Source organism: Penicillium taxi (genome assembly GCF_028828555.1).
Source record: "Penicillium taxi strain IBT 34144 chromosome Unknown utg000001l_segment0_segment0, whole genome shotgun sequence".
Lineage (NCBI taxonomy): Eukaryota > Fungi > Ascomycota > Eurotiomycetes > Eurotiales > Aspergillaceae > Penicillium > Penicillium taxi.
This window is the reverse complement of record NW_026643203.1, coordinates 3,029,629-3,050,118: the sequence shown is the minus strand read 5'-3', so window position 1 is coordinate 3,050,118 and position 20,490 is coordinate 3,029,629. Positions and strand designations below refer to the sequence as shown.

Here is a 20,490-nt window from a genome sequence, read left to right as displayed (position 1 = left end):
GAAAAAATTTGAGAGCTGTCCACGATCTGTAGCTACACAAATCTCTACAAGCAGCAAGCCTTATCTAGAAAGCTTATTTTAACCTTCGAATGTCATCACAACGCCTCCCGTACTATATATATTGTGCAAGATATTACAGACCAAGAATGTGTGCCCGGTGGGCTTGTAAACCGTTAACTCAGAGCGTGGCCCCAGTGTTCCAACTTGAGGCATTTTGGAATCATGACCGAAAGTACAGCGATGAGAAGTTCCAGGTGGGTAACCCGAAGAAATGCAATATGCAGCTCTGACCGTGAATATCCCGCCTTTACAAGGCCAGCAGAGTCCAGCTCCATACCTCTCACATAGGTGTAATTGGATACCCCCGAGATATGTATTTCGTACTGAACGGGATAGCTCCAAGGCTGAACGCCACATCCACTTAGTGGGTCTTCTATAAAAGCACTGCGGTGGATCATATAACATTAATCCGGATCTCTTCTCATTCAATGGGCTTGTGGTTTAGTGGTATAATACTCCCTTAGCATGGGAGTGGTCCGGGGTTCGATTCCCCGCGAGTCCATTTTTTTGCTTCTTTGATTTTCTCATATTGATTTAGTTATGTGCAAGTCACAGGAGTATTATGTACTCAGAACCAATTGGTTTTTTTTTTTTTTTGCGAATATAAAATGAAACGAATTGATTTTCCTGTATGTTTAGTCACGTGAGCATATACTTCTTCACTTAGTCAGCAGAGCCTAGCCCTACCTGGGTAGCGAGCGGGATGTCATGTGACTCACACACAACCATTTTTTGAATCCCAAAAGCAACCTTAGCCTTGAACGCTCACGATCCAAACGACAACCGCCCCGAGCCCCTTTCTCGATCCCTTTTGAGGCTCCGTCAAAATGACTGTCACCAACAAGAGTACGTCGCTCTCTCGATCCTTATCTGCGAATTCCTCCGTTTTGTCACCACCCGACTCGATAAACTAATAAATTGTCCAGGCCTTCACTCCAGCCGCCGGAAGTCGCGCGCTGCGCACTTCGGCGCTCCTTCCAGCGAGCGCCGCGTCAAGATGAGTGCTCACCTGAGCAAGGAGCTCCAGGAGAAGTACAATGTACGTTGAAGGACTAGCGATCTTGAAATCTCGAAATTTATCAAATCCGGACGAACACCCCAAAATTCTAACATCGATCCAAGGTCCGCTCTATTCCTCTCCGCAAGGACGATGAGGTCCTCATTGCCCGCGGTAGCCAGAAGGGTCAGGCCGGTAAGATCACCAGCGTCTACCGTCTGAAGTACGTCATCCACGTCGAGCGTGTTGTCCGCGAGAAGGGCAACGGCCAGAGCGTTCCCATCCCCCTCGCCGCCTCCTCCGTCATTATCACCAAGCTCCACCTCGACAAGGACCGTGAGCAGATTCTCGCACGGATCGCCAAGGGTCGTGAGGCCGTCCAGGCTAAGAAGCTTTAAAGGGTGTTCTCTGGGGTTATAAGTTTGTTCCAATAGCGGTGACAGCACGGGAGTTCTAGGACTCGAACAAAATGCGAGATTCAAACCTCCTACGAGATACAATGAAGAAAGAAAATTCTTATTATTCTCGAAGCCATTCTAAAACAGGAGTACGAATACCATCCAATTGATCATTTTTTAGTCAAGATATCCACAAAAAGTTATTTCAGTCTCAATATTCACCTTGGTGTTCCCGAAGCCCAACCCGTCGATAGCTAGAGATTGAATGAGCTTGAAGGATTTACAACCCGATCCTTGTTTGCGACTTCATCAATGATGTACTGCATGCCCAGGCGTGCCAGAGGAAGTCATTCATCAATGGATGTTCATTTCAAATATACTTTTTAGGTTCAATCGAAGCTTGTAGCCCAAACTATTCATTGGTTGTAGTGGATGGTAGGGCAAGGGAAATCTACCGCTGGGTACATGCATACCTACATAGTTGGCAATGAAGTATAGAGTACTCCGCATATAAGACTCATCGCAATAAACCAGGCGACCGGCCCCGGCCCGCGACGCCATCGAAAGCCTCGTGATAAGGGTAGGCCTACAGTATCTCGGCCCACATCTGCCCTTACGTCGTCGACTGCACGGGCACCTGGACATCTTCGGACGTTTCGCAATACAACGCTATACCCTCTAGTGCAGGTCGGAGACGAGAGCATATTCATGGCTGGTTCTTAGCGCGCATTATAGCTCATGTAGTTAAATTTGCGCTTTCTACTATCATAACTACGATAATACCTCGAAATAAAGTTTAAGACAGGTTATCACCAGATCCGAGGGCAGATTACCTAAATAGGGGACTATGACTATTCGATATGAAAAATTTCTAGAGTTGAACTACGCAAAATCAGATCATCGTGAAAGAGACTGAAAACAAATGAAACAATCGTGTATATAGCTTCAGAGCTTCAAAATTCCCAAATACTGTCGAGGTTTGCAGGAAACTATAGCCCAACGCAGTAGGTATCAGCAATATGCTCTCGCTCTACTCAAACAATTACCATAGACATCCATGGAACAAATCTCATATATTGATTTGTTGGACTTCGTATCGTAGCAGCTGTTTCCATATCTCGTTAATCATATTGGAGAAATCGACTGTCAACGTGACGTGTATGCGGCCTGCGGGGAATTCAATACATGTAATGTTATGACGAATCCTGCCAAGTCCTCTTCATAGAGATGTTGGTAAAGCCCCATTCGACCAATATCACTCCCAAGATAATGTAGAAGATACTTTTCAATTTTTACAGCCTACAGACCAATAGCACAAGCCAGGAAGGTGCTGTTTGGTCTCAGGAAAATGAAAACAAGGATTCCAGGTACCACCGGTACTAGCCTTTTTCGAACTAGAGGATCCCGGGCCGCTGGCTCCGAGACCTCTAATTGGTCGACTTTAATTATACACTCTACTAAATAAATAGCATACTAAATAACTTAGAACTTAGAACTTCTAAGAATCTCAACCTCGTACGAGTAATAAAAGTTGCTAGAATATACTCGAGACTGACTGCTGAAATGTACTCACTCCCTTACTTTTTTTAACATTTTTGATTGGTAGCTGAAACCCTATCCCGTGGAATGTACTACATTCCAGCAACCCCCATCTGTTAGGATCTTCGATGGTAACTGGTGGCCGAATCTTCACGTGTAGTCTTATTCGGCCTTGTATAGCTAGCATCACTTTGATATAACCTCTTTATGGAGAAAGTCGACAAACAATTCCAATTTTTTGACTAAGTCTTTCTGGGGACGATCATCTATGCCGTCCCAGGCTTTCCTTGGAATCCCAATTAATTCCCAATAGTCTGGCCGTTTACCTGTCTCCAGCTGCTTCTCAACCACACCCAGCCCCTTGGTCAAGACTGGCCCGATGATTGGGATAAAGCCGCCAATCAAGCTAAACACGCTAATGCCGCGGGCAATGTAATTCTCCGGCGGTGGATGTTCCTCCTTGATCTTCTTCCCGGTCTCGAAGCTGTGCACGGTCTCCCAGCTTACTGATACATAGTACCAGGAAAAGTGCCAATCGACCTCACGGGTCTGAATGGCATTTGGGTCGGTATATTTAACTGCAGTCATTGGCTCGACTTTGCGTTGGCCATAGGGCACTGTTGCCAGGGAAATGTACTTGATTACATCAATAACAAGCGTATGCTTCCAGGAGTTAACCCCCTCTTTCCCGATCTCGTAGGCACTAGCTTGGCCGAGCTTCCGCCAATCCTTCGGACAGGACACATCGGGCCCGATAATGTGGTTCTTTTCCAGATGCAACAGGTCAAGTTTCACGTAGACCCCATATCGGCATAATGTTTCTGACTCCTCGAAGAAGACTGGGAAGTAGACAGCACGGATAGGTTTGACGGTATCCAGCCAGAGATGGTCTCCGAGTTGAAATCCTCCTTTACGGATGGGAAGAGCCAAATAGTACGTGGGCGCATGGAGTTTGAACCCTGGATCGTATGGATCATCATCGCCCCATTCTCCCCGAAAATCAGACATGGTATTGTCAGGTATCTCAGACCGGTTGATCACGCCGTATCCTTGCACATCCATGTACGACTTAGAGTTACGGGCAAAATGAAGCGAGTTCTCCTTGTGTGTACTTCGGGGATGGTAGGGTGGCCACCAGAAGTTGGCACGGTTGTACTTCTCGTTCACGACTATCTCGGGAAGAGTTTCAACGATAACAGTTTCCCAAAAACCACGGCCGGAATCTGCCTTGGAAAAGTCCTTCGAAGTATCAACTTTATTCCGTTGTGTCTCGCTAAACAGCTCCCCGTCTGGTTTTTCATGTTTACCCCAGAAGAACTTGTAAAACTGCGCGTATCCTTGGTGAAGCTCAGGCATTCTGACGATCTGTTGAATATCCGTGTATGCTGGCCTTCCTCTGAGGTATGAGGGTGGCTTTTATAGATCATAGCCAGTATGCAATCTACAAAGAGTTCTCCAGCCGAAGGAAGTATACGTAATCTTGTGTAAGTATCATGAAGGCAATATCCCATAAACCTAATGTGACGGACAATGTTACACTGAGTGTGTTGGAACCAATGGAATCTGGTTTGCTGAAGTGAATGAACTCGGGAAGTGAATGAAACTAGTGGAATCGGGGGATACCCGATTCCATCGCGGGAACTTAGAATGAACACACACATCTTACCGCATAACTTATTACACGTACAACGTAGTAGTAATAGTGCATCGAGATCCCTGTGAACCGACAGAGTGATACAATAGGAGATCCATACGGTGAAACATTATCTGGTGGAAAGATAATGTTTTGTTCAATGGAATTTTCGCGCTCGCGTGATATCATACGAACGCGATTAAGTCTGCAAACGGTTTAACCTGGGCTGCAGACCTGTCTGGATGATTCGAATGCAAAAGCCCCCAGAGAATCGAACTTTCAAGTATTCTCCGCAACTCTAATTGAGACCCCCTTCTGACGCCATTGAATACCTCATATTATCTAAGAAATACAAACTGGGCGGAACTGGCAAAATCAATCATTTGGTCATTACCGCACCGTCTGCTCGGCTCGAGGAAATCGTCCGGTGGTACATAAAGACCTTATCTCAAGATCTTATCTCATCTAGATTACACATAGCTTAATCGCCTTCCCGGAGCAGTTGGGCTTGGTCCTGATGGCCATGCTGACTCCCGACCACACTATCATGCAAATTACTTTGCGGCCTTTTTGCTTGACCCCCTTAGTAACAATATTGAAGCTTTAAATAAATATATATATATCTCTCTATTTTTTGCTGCATGAAAACTGACAAAGCTACAGGTTGATCACGGGGTTACAGTATGATCTCTCTTGATGTCTTCCATTTTAGCTGACAGCGGAGCTGCACACTATCCATTGAATCTCTTTTATATATGGTCCTATACCTTATTCTCCAATAGAAAAGATACAACTACCGAACCATAACTGTAAAGGGCAGTCAAGTGGTAGTATTGCAATGTCATATTATTGGCCAGCTATTGTATGACACAATGACCAAAATGCCAGGTCACTGATTTGCATATCATTTACTTTTTGGACACCTTCCATCAATCCTGGTATATATATCAAATTATTTAACCATCATTATATAGAATGGTTCCATAACTCAGTTGGTTAGAGTGTGGTGCTAATAACGCCAAAGTCGAGGGTTCGACCCCCTCTGGGACCACTCATATTTTTTTTTTTTTCATTCTTCCTATTTCTTCAAGCTAAATTATTTGACCTTAGTCTGACGACTTGTTTATTATTTACTTCAATGTTCATCTTAGAGTCGATATCATCGTCGTTGATCCACCAACCATTGTCCTTATCTTGATTTTGGTTTCCAAATTCAACTACAACCCTTGGAAGGTGACGCTGTCTTGCTCAACAATAGGCCGAGGATGATGTATCTTCTAAGCATAATACCCGACACTGTCTGTCTACTCCATGGAAAGAATGTATTTCAGTATACTTGAACAAGGAATCACTTATATCTATGACACTGTAATACATACCGAGATATAATATGCTGGACTTTAGCATTCTCTTTACTCCATGATTCTCCCCCAGCGCCCTCATTCCAAGAGCTAGGTGCGCGAACTCAAGGGCAATGAATAGTGAGAGTGAACAGCTATATTATGGGTCGATGGGCCTCACTAGTTCTATTCCAGATGGAAATATTTACACTTTTCTGAAGATCTAATTACCCTCAGGTAAATGCTATCCGTATTTTTTTTATTACAAAAATACTATGATTATTTTTATTCCAACGTTTTTTTAGTGAAGTTTCCCTTCGAAAGCATACTCTTGAAAATCTAATGGCAATACATATCCATCTGTTCTCGCGCACAGTAGAAAGGTAGTTAGTTCAATAGCATGTGCCAAGTGTTCAGGAAAACATCGTGCATCTACAACATCTACATTTGCAGGCTTTAACCAGCGTGTGCCTCGGATGCCCAGGTGTCTATACTTTCAGGCACTACCAACAGTACTGGGTTCTACACAGCCCCAGCCCCTATTCAGGATGAGGACATCGAGATGGCAGATATTCCTGAGTACCTAGGCAACTACTTGTTTTGGCTCAGTTTTGATATATTCTTTTGGGTTATTTGCTTCATTGAGTACCTTGTGAGTGCTTTGGGCCGATTGTTGGGCATTATATAAGCCTCATCAATTCTTGGAACCCAAAGTCAAAGGATGATATATTTTCGGGGTTTTATCCCCTTGTCTGTCGGAGAGCAGTGTATTACAGATAAAACAAAAACAAATAGTAATATCAAGTTTCCTGGACTATACATTTTTCAATATTATGAACCCGAAAACCATCTCTTCGTTGAGGTCGGACCCGGTTACCGCTATCACATTACCTGAACATCCTTAACTCACAAATCCGGCGGTAGACTATGAGCTATCTTACCCACTTCGGATCACGTCAGATAACCAGTTGGAGCTAATTATTTTAGATTTTAGATGATTGAATTTTGTTCTAAATCTCTTTGCTTTTTCCTAATACGTGTGATTGCATGATATTTCGACTTTTTTTTTATTGACACTGCAAGCTGTTCTTGCGCCCTGTATCAGGAGTGCTTTACGCTTTATGCTTTTCGCTGGGATTATTTTTAAACAACCTCTATAACACAAACACTCCATACATTAATATTTGTTATAAGTTTATTAATATTGATACATCCATCAACTATACGTTCTGATGAACCAATCAGTTAATTCAATATCAATATCAGGCATTTTGGGTATTTTGAAAAATATTTCAATATGAGCTGTTCTCACTATTAGCTCTGATGGATGCGGCTAAAGTACGCTTCCTTCCGAAAGACTAAGAGAATAGGGCGAAAAGTGCTACTGCCCCCAAAAGGAAGATATAGACAATATCAAGGTCAGGGAATCTAGAATGATCTACTATCCTTCGGGGCTCCTGCTTACCTTCCTAGGCACGCGACAGTTAGGGAAGCTACTGAAATAGCACACTTTTATATGCCAATAACAAGACCTTCCAACGTTGGAAGCTAATCAAGCATTTCTCGTCCAAGCTTATAGATAGCTGGGGCCATGAGTGCATCTTCCGCCCCATGCAATCCTTTCTTTGACCCATAGCTTTTATATCTCGGTTGATATACTTTGGTAGATCACTTGGGCAGCTATAAAAAGCCTGAAGCTATCACTCGTAGATTTGTGCATCAAGGGATATCCAGGAATTCCAAGAATTCGAAGCTTGAAGGCTTCCAACAAGTTCCCAATGTAAGAATTGATACTGAAAACGACCAGTTCCAAATGATCCGCCATATAAGGTAGACACTCAAAGTTTGATTTTGACTTATACTTTTTTAATAGATGCTGTTAGCATGCCCTGCTCTTTTGACTACATCATTGCTACAAATCCTAGCCTTTGCAACGGCCTCTACCGTCGACAAAACACCTTTACGTACGATTCCACGTATCGAGTTCGAGAAAATTTCAACAGAAACTACCAACTACACATGGGATGATTCCCCTCCCAAGTTCAAACACAAAGCTTCACGTATCACCAAGCGAGGCTCAAAATGGAAAGAAATCCGCCAGTATGAGGCAGTCGAGGAGCTGACTTTCGTTTCATGGCCGTCTGGAACCTCCGAATCAGCACGGGAAGATGATGAAGAGCTCGATTATGTTTTCTTGAATGCCGCTGGCTCGGGCGTAACTGTGTACGTACACGATAGCGGCATTAACCTTCAGCATGAGGAGTTCACGACATCAGCACCCTCAGGTGTGCAGAAGGGGACTATTGAATTGTTATACCCTAAGACAGGCCCTGGTGTTACAACAGAGGACCTCAACGCAATAAAAAAGGCCGGTGATACTGATGGCCATGGAACCTGCGTCGCGAGCAAGATCGTCGGTCAAAATTGGGGCGTTGCAAAGGGAGCAAACCTTAAGTTTGTCCCTCTGATTGACTCTGGATATGACGATACTATTCAAGCTGGACTTAAAGCTATAATAGAAGACATCAAAAAGGAAAGAGAGAAGAACGCGCGCTATATGGCAGTTGTTAATCTCAGCTACGGGCTGAAAGAATATGATCAGACAGCAAAGCAAAGATCAGAATACTTGGATCTCTATAAACAGATCTACGATTTGGATGCTGTTATGGTCACAACTGCAGGAAATTATCTTGCGTCTTGTGATGAACCTCGTGAGGTGAATGACTATCCAGCTCTTTTTGTGAAGGAACTTCCGAATATGATTGTGGTGGGGTCAGTCGATGTCGATGGAAGCGTATCGGAAATTTCGAAGATTGGAAATCTTGTCTCAGTCTATGCGCCTGGGGCAGTTAATTCAAGGCGCGGCGAAGGAATTACTTGTGCCTGGGGCAATATCGAGGGCTCAACCGAAGATGAAGTCAAGCGCGGTATTAACAGGGACCAAGGCACCTCCTTCGCAGCAGGAATTGTTTCCGGACTTGCAGCGTACTTGGTTTCCACAGATCCTGAAAGCTTTCGAACTGGAAAAGTGGCGGAGGAAGTCAAGGCTAAGATTCTGAATCTAGCCTGGGGCCGTCCAAAGGGGAAGGGATTTAAATCTGTTTGGAATGGCAGAGATGGATTTGCATAAATTTTAACCTTGAACCTCGAGAGCGATGAGAAATCTAATTTTTATTTCTAGAAAATATTCCAAAGATAATAGGTGACTTCTACCACATGATAGCGAAAGGGACAAAACCTCAGATTTGAAATGATACCAATATCTATGTAATAAAGGATGAATTTTCCGACATCTGTAGGTATGTAAATGCTTAGTTTACTTAGAATTAAACGGTCCTAGAGTTAAAGCGATGGTTTGAGAAAATGGACAAAATCGATGTCAAAATCTATGAAATATTCTTAGCTAGTCCTGAAATTTGAAACGAAAAAATAAAAACAACAAGGGGATATATGAGAACAAGTATTGGACCAAAAGAAAGCAAAGTATCTACTGACGAGGAGCATCATTGCGTAATAGTGAGCCACGGGATTTTTCACTCCCAGTAGTGAAGACGGGACCCAGCTTTGTATCACCTTGCTCGTCACTCAAAGATTCACTATTTCCAGTAACGGTGAAGGGAATTATTGGATCAGTTCTTGTCTCCAATTCAACAGTTCGCATGATCTCGAGATGGTCACTCTCGTATCCGGCTTGTCTGTAGTCATTGCCAAAAACTTTAAATGATCGATTTCGAGAGAGGCCGGCTGAGACCAAGAAGTTCTGGGACTGGTTTGGATTTTTATATTCGGTGAACGTGGGGTTGGATTCGAGTAGATGAGGCAGTAATGCTACAACGAGTGGTCTCAAAGCTGGTGCTGAGGTGCAGATCTAAGTTTGATCATTGGTTAGTCTTCGATGGACTCTGTACTCTCATGGCTTTACGTACCAGACCCAAGTTGATTTCCAATGACGCAGACACCAGAACTATCCATGCCATCCATGTTCTGTCGGTGCTGGAGACAAAGAAAGCCTTCCATACATAGATTGTGCGCACTACACCTGCAGCGTTGACAAGAATTCCGAGTCCGAATATAGAGATGACCACAAGTCTCTGATGGGTAGGAAGTCTCAAACTCCATATGAGTGACATCGGGAGAATAGTTGATACAAAATCGGTAAAGATATTGATCACACTGGCGGAGAAGATGATATGGCCCTCCTCGATACACTTATACGGATACGTGGGGTTAACGTCCCATAATGCCTTGACTGGTCTGCATTCATGTAAGCTAAAAGCGAGCCTGATAACGAATATGAATGAAAAAACTCACGAGCATTGAAATATACTCAAAAATGTGAATATCACGCAAAGCACGAAGACAAGGATCATAAACCCAGCGAGTGTATGGTTGAACACCACATAGTTGCCCTTACTAGCCCCGACAAGACGACGGCAGAACCATAACAGAGATATCTTGGTCAGGCTTGAAGCCCACGAGAACATAATCTGGAAGACTAAGTTCAACTGCGCCACAACGGGTAGCCAATCTACAGGAATATCCCAGATGTGCCGATTAGCGCCCCAATCTTGTGTGGCGACCGATGTCACTATAGCCATTGCAAAAGCAAAAGCCAATCCAAGAACAATGAGAGCATCATCAAAACCAAGAGTGCAGGTAATTCGGTAACGGGTGTAGAGACGGAGAGAAACAGCCAAAAAAGCCAGACAGATGCCGACGATGTTCACAATCAGAAGTCCATTGCCTTGAGTGGCTGGGTTCACATAATTTGGCTCTGGCAAATCTGCCCTGGCTGTAAAATTTGATAATTGCATGTGGGAACTGTATAAAGAACGTTTGGAATTGATATGGAACAAGGTAAACGGAATAGAGTAAGACAAAGGACGAAGAAAATACTGGGAATTAAACTGTCATATCAGTGAGTTCCCATAAAAATAGCAAATAAAGTAGTGAAAATGACGAAGAAGGGAAAATAGATCGCCTTCCACCCATGGACTTGGGCAGGGATCTACGAGGCAGATATAGTTAGTACGGAGTACTTCGTACCACATAGATTGTGAGCCGAAGTAGGAACTGATTCGTAGCCCTGAGATCCCGCTGATTCGTTTTAAAATCCTCGATGAACGGCACGAGGAAAGTTCCAGTGAACCAACGATAGACCAAATACTCAGGGCACTCGGTACTTGAGAATCCACTTGTCAAGAAGCGGGACTAGGCTAGCAGGGATTTGAGATACGAGATTTTATTTTGAGGGCGACAGAAAGATCTCGACAAGCATATTAGTCTGTTTACGGAGTAGCTCCTTTTCAATACCCACTTGGACAGATCTGAAGCATAGTATGTAGCAACTCAAACCAGGACTTAATCAGAATTTTCAATTTTTCAAACTCGCACATGTTTGGATCTCAAAGCCCCTCAAAATGTATTCAATCCTTCCTGAACAGGATAATTCTCACATTCCAATCGCACAGAGGCTCAGTTAGAGTTCCCAATCTAAATATTAACGCGGGGGGGAGCTGAATATACTTCAATACGATGGATCCACCCTTAAAATAGGTTCAGCCGTATGATCCCGATACATTAGCGAATATTCCACGACCTTTCCATTCTTGGATTAGTGCTCACCCTCCAGGGTCGTATTTGGTACGAACATTATTCTGTGACCCAAATCTAATTTAGAGTCTGACATTTGTGACCAGGGAACCTGGACATGTTTCAAAGTTTGGATCTATGGAATGTTTACAACGATCTGCGAGAGGAAGGTACCAGACGTCATTCCATCAGTATGATTTGTGATACATCAGCTATTACATTCCAATAAAATTCTAGTGCTTAGGTTCCAAGGTTGGTGCCCAGGTAATCTGTACTCGAGACTAGGCACATCATACATGCATCGATGACATCTAGATTGAAATCAAGATACCAATCCAGATTCACTGAGTACATCAATGTGATAGATCTGAACCTTCGAAGATCGTGTGGATCATCTGGCCTTATTTTTCCATGACTATTACCGGATTTTGGCCGGAATCTCCTGTCATGGTGCCCAGGTGGCTGGCACAACGAATATGTCGATCGGTGATTAGCCCTAAACCTATGGACTCAAACTAAGTAGCTACTATTTAATTAAACAGAAACTAAATATTAGCTAGTCCTATATAGATGGCTAGGTCTTGAGTACCTTAACCTTTCACTGACCGAACAAAAGTGCGACTTTAAAATAATGTATATCAATCGTTCGAACTTCCGGAAAAACCACGTTCAGGAGTATCGGCGGAAAATCTCCGATGATGATCTCTACGCTAAGTGACCCACCATCACCAGGCTAAAATAAGGCCGTTTAACTGTTTCTACTCCAATCATTTTTATTTACATAGATGTAATAGTTTTGATTCTGAATACGAAGCCCACATTACGTATACCCTTGGATTGTGGCTATTTATGGAGGTTCAATACGGTCTGATTCCAAGGCTGCGCATAAAGCACCGAAATTATAACTCTTTCTAGGCTTTTCCATTTCTCAATTCCTCATTCTTTGAACCAGAAATGACAGATTCTAATGTTTAAGCTTCCATTTCACCCCAGATTTTATGGGTAATATAGCCGGTGTATGCTGATTTGTCCGGACCAAAAAGACGTAGATTGATGACTCTGTACATAAAGATGCTGAAATGAATTGGACGAGTATCGTATGGCTTATCCTTAGATACGGCCTTTTAATCTGAATGTACACAGTAGAGTGCTAGGTGCAGCAGGATGTACAGAAAATTTTGACCCACATCAAAAGGCCTATCACAAGCTTAGCACCACGTATTGTAGCTAATTTTGTTTCCTTGCTCACTTTGATTCAAGAAATTAAGATAAATGTTTCGAGAATCTTGTCTAATGAACTACCTAGATAACTTGTATTAGGCGATATTACCCGCTCTAGGTGTCTACTTTGGAAAAGCGGAGACCTCAGGATAATCCATAACTGAATTTTGCAAGAGATTTGGGGACATGTTCTACCTAGTGACAAAGATAAGCCAATAATATCACTGGAGAACCTCCACCAACGGGACTTTTGAAATCGATTCCAAGGCTGCATTTGAACTCTTTCAGTCTTCTGAAGTAAGGTTGTCCCTGCCGCACACCTTCCTAGGTAATATGGAATATCTATTGAGACCTCTAGAACTTGGCCAATATGATCTGCTATCCAGGTGGCATACATCCATACATGGGTACTGACTAGTATGTATAACCCTGGAGGGCTGGAATGCGATATAGCCTTTCAACGTTGGGGCCATGGGGTTTCAATGTTCCTTCTCCACATCTGGGCATTGCTACCTACCTAGGTAATCTATCTTCCGGGATTTGATTGCACTGAACCACCTGACGCTTTACATTGTGGATCTCAAATTCGGTAAATAACCTTCCAAGGACCCAGGTGGACCGGACCTCCCGAGGTGGGAACGGCCCGTCCAGTCCACGAGCCCTCAATCACTTAGGGACTTAGTTAAAACTCGAAGTATGGACCTATCTATGCATTCAATTTTTTTGTTGCCTACGCATATTCAAACTCACGGCTAGATATTTCTACTACAACTTTCCAAGGTTGTCTACGTGCTCCCTTTGTTGGTATGGATTCTTTGGGGCATAGATATTGCTATCAAGGTAAGTGCTTCCAATCACTTCAGAGCAGCCCGAGGTCTGAGCCCAGACTGAGGTTTACTCGGTGAGCCTAGCTCTTCTCAGATGAGTTCCAATGTTCATTAAGCAGCAATGTATAGCTTCAAATCAACAATATTAGCCAAAGAAAATATGGGTTGTATTACTAGGTATTGACCTATGTAGTTAGGTATATGGATTTAATAAGTGATCACGCTACAAGCCACCTGAATGAACAGTTGAATCGACATCTATGAATTGGAAAGTTAATAAGAAGATCAGCTGCATCCTAAGGTCTAGGATTAACCTAGGATTTCAATCAAGAATGGCCAATATTTTTGATTGATCAATGCTTCAATAAGTGCGCTGTGGATCAGCAAGAATTATTCCTACAATTGAACAAGCCCTAGGTTTGACTTATTCCCGAGGTCTAAAGATGAGGGGGTTCATACCACCAGAAGTCTATTTATGCGGCACTGTGTCATACATGAATTTGCATAGTTTAGTTATTCCCTTCCTCTGTATTTGTATGCAACCAATTTAAATCTCCTCTTTCAACCCTCAAAGATGAGGACTTTGGTTTCGGAAAAGCTAGAAGAAGCAGGAAATGTTGAAACTAGCTTGAAAGAACAGACAGACGTGATCACTATTTTTGATGATAAGGGTCTCGAACAGCAACAGCAACAGCAACAGCAACAACGCAGTACAAAACAATACCCAGAAACAGATCTCAGCCAGGGAATTGTTGGTTGGGAAGGACAAGATGATCCGAATAATCCTCAAAACTTTTCGCCTGCACGGAAATGGGCTCTGCTGAATTACATGAGTATCAATACTTTTATCTCTCCTCTTGCGTCGACTATGTTTTCCCCCACTGTGAGCTATGTCGCAACAGATCTAGGAGTCGCTGATGAAACTCTACTCTCGTTCAGTGTCAGCATATATCTGATCGGCTATGCGGTAAGTTGTAGTTTTAATATCTGCCCAGGTGGGTAGATCAACCCAATTCTGACCAGACTAGTTCGGCCCGCTTCTGCTTGCCCCATTAAGCGAAATATACGGTCGAAAAATTGTTCTCAACTGTGCCAACTGGTTCTTCGTGCTCTGGCAGATCGGATGTGCCCTCGCTCCAGATATCACAAGTTTGATTATATTTCGGTTGCTGGCTGGCATTGGAGGCTCTGGTTGCTTGACTCTTGGTGCCGGGGTTATTGCGGACATCTTCCCCATTCAGCAGCGTGGTCTTGCAGCATCTCTCTGGAGTTTGGGCCCACTAGTCGGACCAATTGTTGGTCCTGTTGCAGGGGGTTTTATGGGTGAGGAGATTGGATGGCGCTGGGTCTTCTGGGTGCTCACAATAGTTGGTGCAGTGCTGACACTGGCCATCCAATTTCTAAACCAAGAGACTTATGCACCTGTCCTTATCCGCCGCAAGACCATACGTCTGTCCAAGGAATTGGCTCGGGGCGATCTTCGAAGTGCATATACACCTAGTGGTGAAGATGTATCGCTGGCTGCGACTCTCAAAGTCGGACTGAAACGTCCTTTCGTACTCTTCCTAAAGTCGCCTATTGTCATGTCCCTTTCGATCTATATGGCGCTCGTATATGGTCTTCTCTATCTCTTCTTCACGACTATCTCGACTGTGTTTCAGAACCAATATGGGTTTTCAACTGGCACCTCAGGCCTCGCCTATATAGGGATTGGGTCTGGCGCCATCCTGGGCCTCGTAACCATGGCATTCACTAGCGACCGACTAGTGGTCAAGTTGACGGTGCGAAATGGAGGAAAGTTTGAACCGGAGATGCGCCTGCCAATGATGATTTTTTATTCTTGTTTTCTCCCGATTAGCTTCTTCTGGTATGGCTGGACCGCTGAAAAGAACGTTTTCTGGCTCATCCCTATTATTGGCACGGTGCCATTCAGCTTCGGCATGATGGGACTTTACCTCCCCATTCAGACCTATATCATTGACTCATACCCAGCATATGCAGCTTCGGCAAATGCAACGCTGACTGCAGTCCGATCGTTGGTAGGCGCGCTCCTACCTCTAGCTGGTCCGTCGATGTTTCAGAGGCTGGGATTGGGCTGGGGAAATTCTCTGCTTGGATTTGTTGCGCTGGCATGCATACCCATTCCGATCATATTTTCGCGATATGGCCAGCGTATTCGAGAGAAGTTTCCAGTCAACATGGACTGACTGGGATAAAGACAACACCAGAGTGGAGCAGACGAAAGTCGACGACCAAGTCAAGACTGCACATAGACTTAGATCATTCAGCAGAATGGACCAAGGCGATGCCCATCATTTCTGGGTATGTACCCCATACAGAGCTTATTAAGCATGTGCGGCGTGTAGAATTAGATATTTTTGTCCATGAATCAAGGAGAAAATAGCTCATTACCAGACCCGGCCACCAATGCACCTAAATAATTGCTCTTGGCACAAACTCTCCAGGCTACATTGATTGGGCCGCTGCTAATCCACGAGCTAAGGGCAGCAACAACTGCGGCTGCATCATCTCGAGGGATACGAATCCAGACACCATCATATTTTGAGCCTTTTGTTCCAGATGCAGCTCTGTGCTCAATTTGCAGGATGTCTATTGGAATGGCTGTACCTGTGAGCCCGAGAAATTGCGACAGAGCGGATGAAAGATAAGTGCGGGCGGAGAGGGAATCAATGGGCTGTGGGGATGTGCCATCTGGCTGAGGAATCCTATAGGTTTGTTAGCGATCAGGGTTAAGAATGTCTGGAGCTTGATGCCTACAACTGAAGCTTAAGGTAGGTCCAGGGTGGATTACGCGAGGTGAATTGAACCACTTTGGGGATGGGAGCTTCAGCTTTTCGTTTCAAAGCTTCAGGTGAAGAAGCCATCTCTGATTTTTGCAGCTTTATATCTGTCATTATTCTGGAATGTGGGTAAAGGAAGAAGTTGATGAAGAATGAAGCAAAAAAGTGGGATTTTATGTCACGGGACTTCCTTACCTAAAATCAAATCTACTTCCTGGAAGCATCGATTAATCTTTGAGTTGTTTGCTGTAGAAAGGCCTCTTCGCTGTCCCCAATATCCACGTCTGCAATACACAATACTTTCTAGAACCATGAGTATTCAGGAAAGAAGTAAAAAACAGAAATCTGAATGTTCTTACCTCTCGAGATTTCGCACCACGCAACACTTCAACACTGGACTTGGGAACCTTTAGAACCTAGTAAATTTGTTATTATGGGAAATTGGTAGGTTCTATGCCGAGAAATGATATTAATTATAGAGAAGAACAATATTCAAACACACCTCTGCAATCATTTGCATGACAGCTCGATTAGATGCTCCGTCTCGAGGAACTGCCGACACTGCCACGGAGAGGTTGGCTCTATCAGATCCCTCAACGGTTACACCCACCCGGTTGGCAGACACATTTGGTTTCACAGAGCAGGCAACATGGAGGTTGTATCGCAGTGAGTTTTGAGATTTGCTAGCCACCAAGCGGAGCATAGATGGACTCATTCTGTGTTTAGTCCACAGGTTGTTGTTGATGGCGGGATCGGTGACCTCGGGAAGGCACTAGTTGATATATCTACTCATCCACATAATCTACTTTTACAATTAAACTTAAGGGAGAATTCCAATAATTGATGGGAATCAATTGTAGCCATAAAAGAGAATTTTGAGCTTCGGAGCTTCGGAGCTCTGAGCTCATGAACTAATTAACATATGATTGCATATTGCTTCCCAAAAGCATACGTCATATATGAATATCGCTTTCATGGTAGACTGCGTCGGCTGAAGCCTCTATCTTGATCAAATAAAGAGAACCGATCCATCCATGAAAGCCAGTCGCTAATCAACAAAACACCAACCTAGTGAGAAACGTCCTCTGCATGCTGGGGAGCAGACAGAACGACATCTTTTTCCTTCTCACAAACAACTTCAGTAGCAGTGCGAGGAGCAGCAATGTTGGTGTCGTTGGCTGCGTTCCACAGCTCGGGGCACATCGTTCCCTTCTGCATGAGGACATATCGCTTAAACCACCACGGAAGCACCTTGGTCAATTGATAATGCGCGTGGGTTCGAGTGGACAAACCAAAGACAAAGCCCAGCTCCTCAAGCGATCGCTGCTTGGTCTCAGGCATAAATAAGAAGATCAGCGCCAGTGCCACCATGTTCAGGAAAGCATAGAATGCAAATGCACCCTGAGGAGTGAGGGCTCGCAGCATGTATGGGAATGTGAACGAAAGGACGGAAGCCCAGGAATTGTTGGTAGCCACTGCCCATGCCATACCAATCTCACGGTGACTGATGGGAAAGACTTCAGCACTGTAGGTGAACGGAATTGGACCAGCTCCGGGAGAGTAAAATGCGTCGAAGATGTAGATGAAAAAGGCCACGAGAGCTAAATGAGCGCTACTACTCTTCGGAATCCAGAAACAGAACCCAGCGGCAAGAAGGCTCCAGCACATCTGTGGGAAAGTGAAAAGCATCAGGCCGCGTCTACCAAAGGTATCAATGGTCCAAACTGCAGGCCAAGCGAAGATGAAATTGATAAATCCAAAGCCAAATGATGCAAGCAGAGCTCCGATGTTATTTGCACCAGCCATCTAATATAAAAATTAGCCGAGAGAAAAGTAAAGATCGACGCCATTGAAAGTATGGCAGTCTTGTAATCTACCTGGAAGATGGTTGAAGAGTAAAAGGCGATAATGTTGACTAGAAAAAGTGCATAAGTTAGTATATCTCCACAGTTCAATCGAATGCGGGGATCTGGTGAAGAATTTACTTCCACAGATCTGCTGAGAGATCATTGCAACAGCAGATGCCTGAGTAGCACGACGAAGGCGGGGCACAGTAAAGAGCTCCCCGAAGCGCACAAACATGTTGTTGGTCTTTGCAAATCCAGATGCTACCAGAATAGTCTTCTCCTCTTCCAATTGAATATGAATCATGAAAAGGTCACGGGCAGCTTGAAGCGGGCTATTGCGGAGACGGAGGAGAGACTTATATGCCTTGATGTGTCTTCCCTTCTTAATTAGCCAACGCGGAGACTCAGGGCAAGCCCAGATACCAAAAACCAGAGGGACTGCAGGGATAAAAGCCGAACCAAGCTGCAAACGCCAGGCAATATCTCCAGTATTGGCGACAGTTAAGTTTGCACATGTGCCCATGAAGATACCAAAGGCGGTCCACACCTGCCACGACATAACTAGACCTCCTCGAATGTTGGTGGGAGCATTCTCAGCACTATAGACTGGAACAGTCACTTCCTTAAAATCACGGTAACACTACCTGATTCCATAATAACACCTGGGATATATCGTCGCCAATGCTCTCCATGTTTGAGGCATGATAGGGTTGCTGCTACAAACTTTTAATCCCATTCCAATTCCAAGTAGGATGCGAGCTGCGACGAGCTGTCCCCAGTGCTGAGTGAATGCGGAACCGATGGGAGCAATAAGACTGAATAGAGCGGCCAAGAAGATGGTGCCCTTTCGACCGAGGTAATCGTTCAACGGGTCCGATAACCATCCAGCACTGTAATAAGGAAAAAATGTAAGATGGAAACTGGTAGGAAGCAGCGGAGGATGGATATAATTACAAAAGACAGATGGTGATGTAAGGGCACGAGTTGATAAATCCCATGATCCACTGGTTGCGGGTGCAGGTTGCCTGGTCAGGGCAAGCTGGAGGATTGTTAGGAATACCGAAAACCACATCGAAAGTCAGATTAGCACCGTTTGATCCTTCCATAATTATTAGTCTCCGGTAATTATGATGTATTGATCATCATGCTTACCAGTCTGATCCCAGCCCTGAATAGCAGCGGCAATTGAGTTCAGGATGATAGTATAGTATAGGGCCCAGGGCTGCTTCCAGCGGTGGGTAACCTCCTCATGGAGAATGGCACGGTCCCTCGAATCTAAAAGCTCAAGAGTGTCAATCTCATTGGGACTCTGAGCAGCTACAGCTCCCTTGTGGAGAAGGGGGAGCAGATCGACAAGGCCGCTGTCGCCTGCGAAGCGCTCAACTTCCTGGATAAGCTGGTCTCGAGAGAGACCTTCGAGGGGGTTTTCAATTCTGCTTATGATTAGACTCACTTCCAACCATGGTGTTAAAAGAAAAAGTACCTTCCAGAGACATTATGGTTCATGCTGTAAGAGAAAGTGGTGGTCAGTATGTTGTGTAGAGGGAAGAGGGAAGAACCTTGATACTCACCCCGCAAAATCGCCAGAGAGTACAGATGGTGTCATTTTGACACCAGTATAAGCTGTGGGATCTATGGGAAACAAATTGTATTGGGAAAAATTGTTGGAAAAAGAGGTGGTGCAGAGAGAAGAGGAAGGAGAAAGAGAGGGAAGAGGGAGAGGGTGGGAAGAGAAAACAATAAGAAAAACATTCACTGATGAAGAGGAAAAAGGGATTACTTAAAAACAACCATACTTAAATTTCAAACTCAATTGATTCTCAATTCAAATTATCATACGTTTAGATCGTATGCTCAATGATGATGTGAACAGTGAATGGTCTAGACTACAGCCTTATGCGTATTATCTCGAACCTGATGGGTGCAGATGGTAATCTATTGATAAAGAGTCTAAGCTTAGGATATGACTTATTGTTACCAGCTCGTAAGAAGAGAGAGCTTCGTTTTATAACACATTCAGTAATGTAGAAGCACTGCCAGCCAGATGACGTTGTACTATACCCTCGAAAACCCATGCTAACATTCAATATTTGAAGTTTGAAAGGCTATATAGTACTATCTTTGGCTTCAGGGGTTGTACAGGGCTAATGTGGTCATCCAAAGTCCCTATACCTAGATACTGTGTACAAAGGTACCCAATGTAGAGAAGCATATAGAACCTTGGAATGACTGAGT

The 20,490-nt window shown here is 44.1% G+C and overlaps 8 protein-coding genes across 8 annotated transcripts; 3 read left to right on the top strand and 5 right to left on the bottom strand.

Moving 5' to 3' along the window:
• Positions 1 to 887: 887 nt before the first annotated feature.
• N7495_001105 (60S ribosomal protein uL24) lies at positions 888 to 1,455 on the top strand (the record flags this gene model as incomplete). Its single annotated transcript, XM_057203775.1, has 3 exons — positions 888 to 906; positions 987 to 1,099; positions 1,183 to 1,455. 3 exons carry the CDS (start codon positions 888 to 890, stop codon positions 1,453 to 1,455), a joined length of 405 nt encoding a protein of 134 aa, XP_057067848.1.
• Positions 1,456 to 3,180: 1,725 nt separating this feature from the next.
• Positions 3,181 to 4,350, bottom strand: N7495_001104 (uncharacterized protein; the record flags this gene model as incomplete). The annotated part of the gene is made up of 1 exon (XM_057203774.1): positions 3,181 to 4,350. One exon carries the CDS (start codon positions 4,348 to 4,350, stop codon positions 3,181 to 3,183), a length of 1,170 nt encoding a protein of 389 aa, XP_057067847.1.
• Positions 4,351 to 7,840: 3,490 nt separating this feature from the next.
• Positions 7,841 to 9,097, top strand: N7495_001103 (uncharacterized protein; the record flags this gene model as incomplete). Its single annotated transcript, XM_057203773.1, has 1 exon — positions 7,841 to 9,097. One exon carries the CDS (start codon positions 7,841 to 7,843, stop codon positions 9,095 to 9,097), a length of 1,257 nt encoding a protein of 418 aa, XP_057067846.1.
• A 357-nt stretch (positions 9,098 to 9,454) lies between these two features.
• On the bottom strand, positions 9,455 to 10,781 carry N7495_001102 (uncharacterized protein; the record flags this gene model as incomplete). The annotated part of the gene is made up of 3 exons (XM_057203772.1): positions 9,455 to 9,835; positions 9,894 to 10,221; positions 10,279 to 10,781. The coding sequence occupies 3 exons, from the start codon at positions 10,779 to 10,781 to the stop codon at positions 9,455 to 9,457; spliced, it is 1,212 nt and encodes a 403-aa protein (XP_057067845.1).
• A 3,400-nt stretch (positions 10,782 to 14,181) lies between these two features.
• On the top strand, positions 14,182 to 15,814 carry N7495_001101 (MFS transporter; the record flags this gene model as incomplete). Its single annotated transcript, XM_057203771.1, has 2 exons — positions 14,182 to 14,574; positions 14,636 to 15,814. The coding sequence occupies 2 exons, from the start codon at positions 14,182 to 14,184 to the stop codon at positions 15,812 to 15,814; spliced, it is 1,572 nt and encodes a 523-aa protein (XP_057067844.1).
• Positions 15,815 to 15,996: 182 nt separating this feature from the next.
• N7495_001100 (uncharacterized protein) lies at positions 15,997 to 16,492 on the bottom strand (the record flags this gene model as incomplete). The annotated part of the gene is made up of 2 exons (XM_057203770.1): positions 15,997 to 16,333; positions 16,386 to 16,492. The coding sequence occupies 2 exons, from the start codon at positions 16,490 to 16,492 to the stop codon at positions 15,997 to 15,999; spliced, it is 444 nt and encodes a 147-aa protein (XP_057067843.1).
• Positions 16,493 to 16,615: 123 nt separating this feature from the next.
• Positions 16,616 to 17,123, bottom strand: N7495_001099 (DUF167 domain-containing protein; the record flags this gene model as incomplete). The annotated part of the gene is made up of 3 exons (XM_057203769.1): positions 16,616 to 16,711; positions 16,768 to 16,824; positions 16,911 to 17,123. The coding sequence occupies 3 exons, from the start codon at positions 17,121 to 17,123 to the stop codon at positions 16,616 to 16,618; spliced, it is 366 nt and encodes a 121-aa protein (XP_057067842.1).
• A 353-nt stretch (positions 17,124 to 17,476) lies between these two features.
• N7495_001098 (sugar porter family MFS transporter) lies at positions 17,477 to 19,738 on the bottom strand (the record flags this gene model as incomplete). The annotated part of the gene is made up of 6 exons (XM_057203768.1): positions 17,477 to 18,214; positions 18,286 to 18,323; positions 18,394 to 18,877; positions 18,980 to 19,145; positions 19,210 to 19,354; positions 19,408 to 19,738. Coding segments are annotated over 6 exons (1,902 nt in total), but the record flags the coding sequence as incomplete, so codon positions are not given.
• Positions 19,739 to 20,490: the final 752 nt, after the last annotated feature.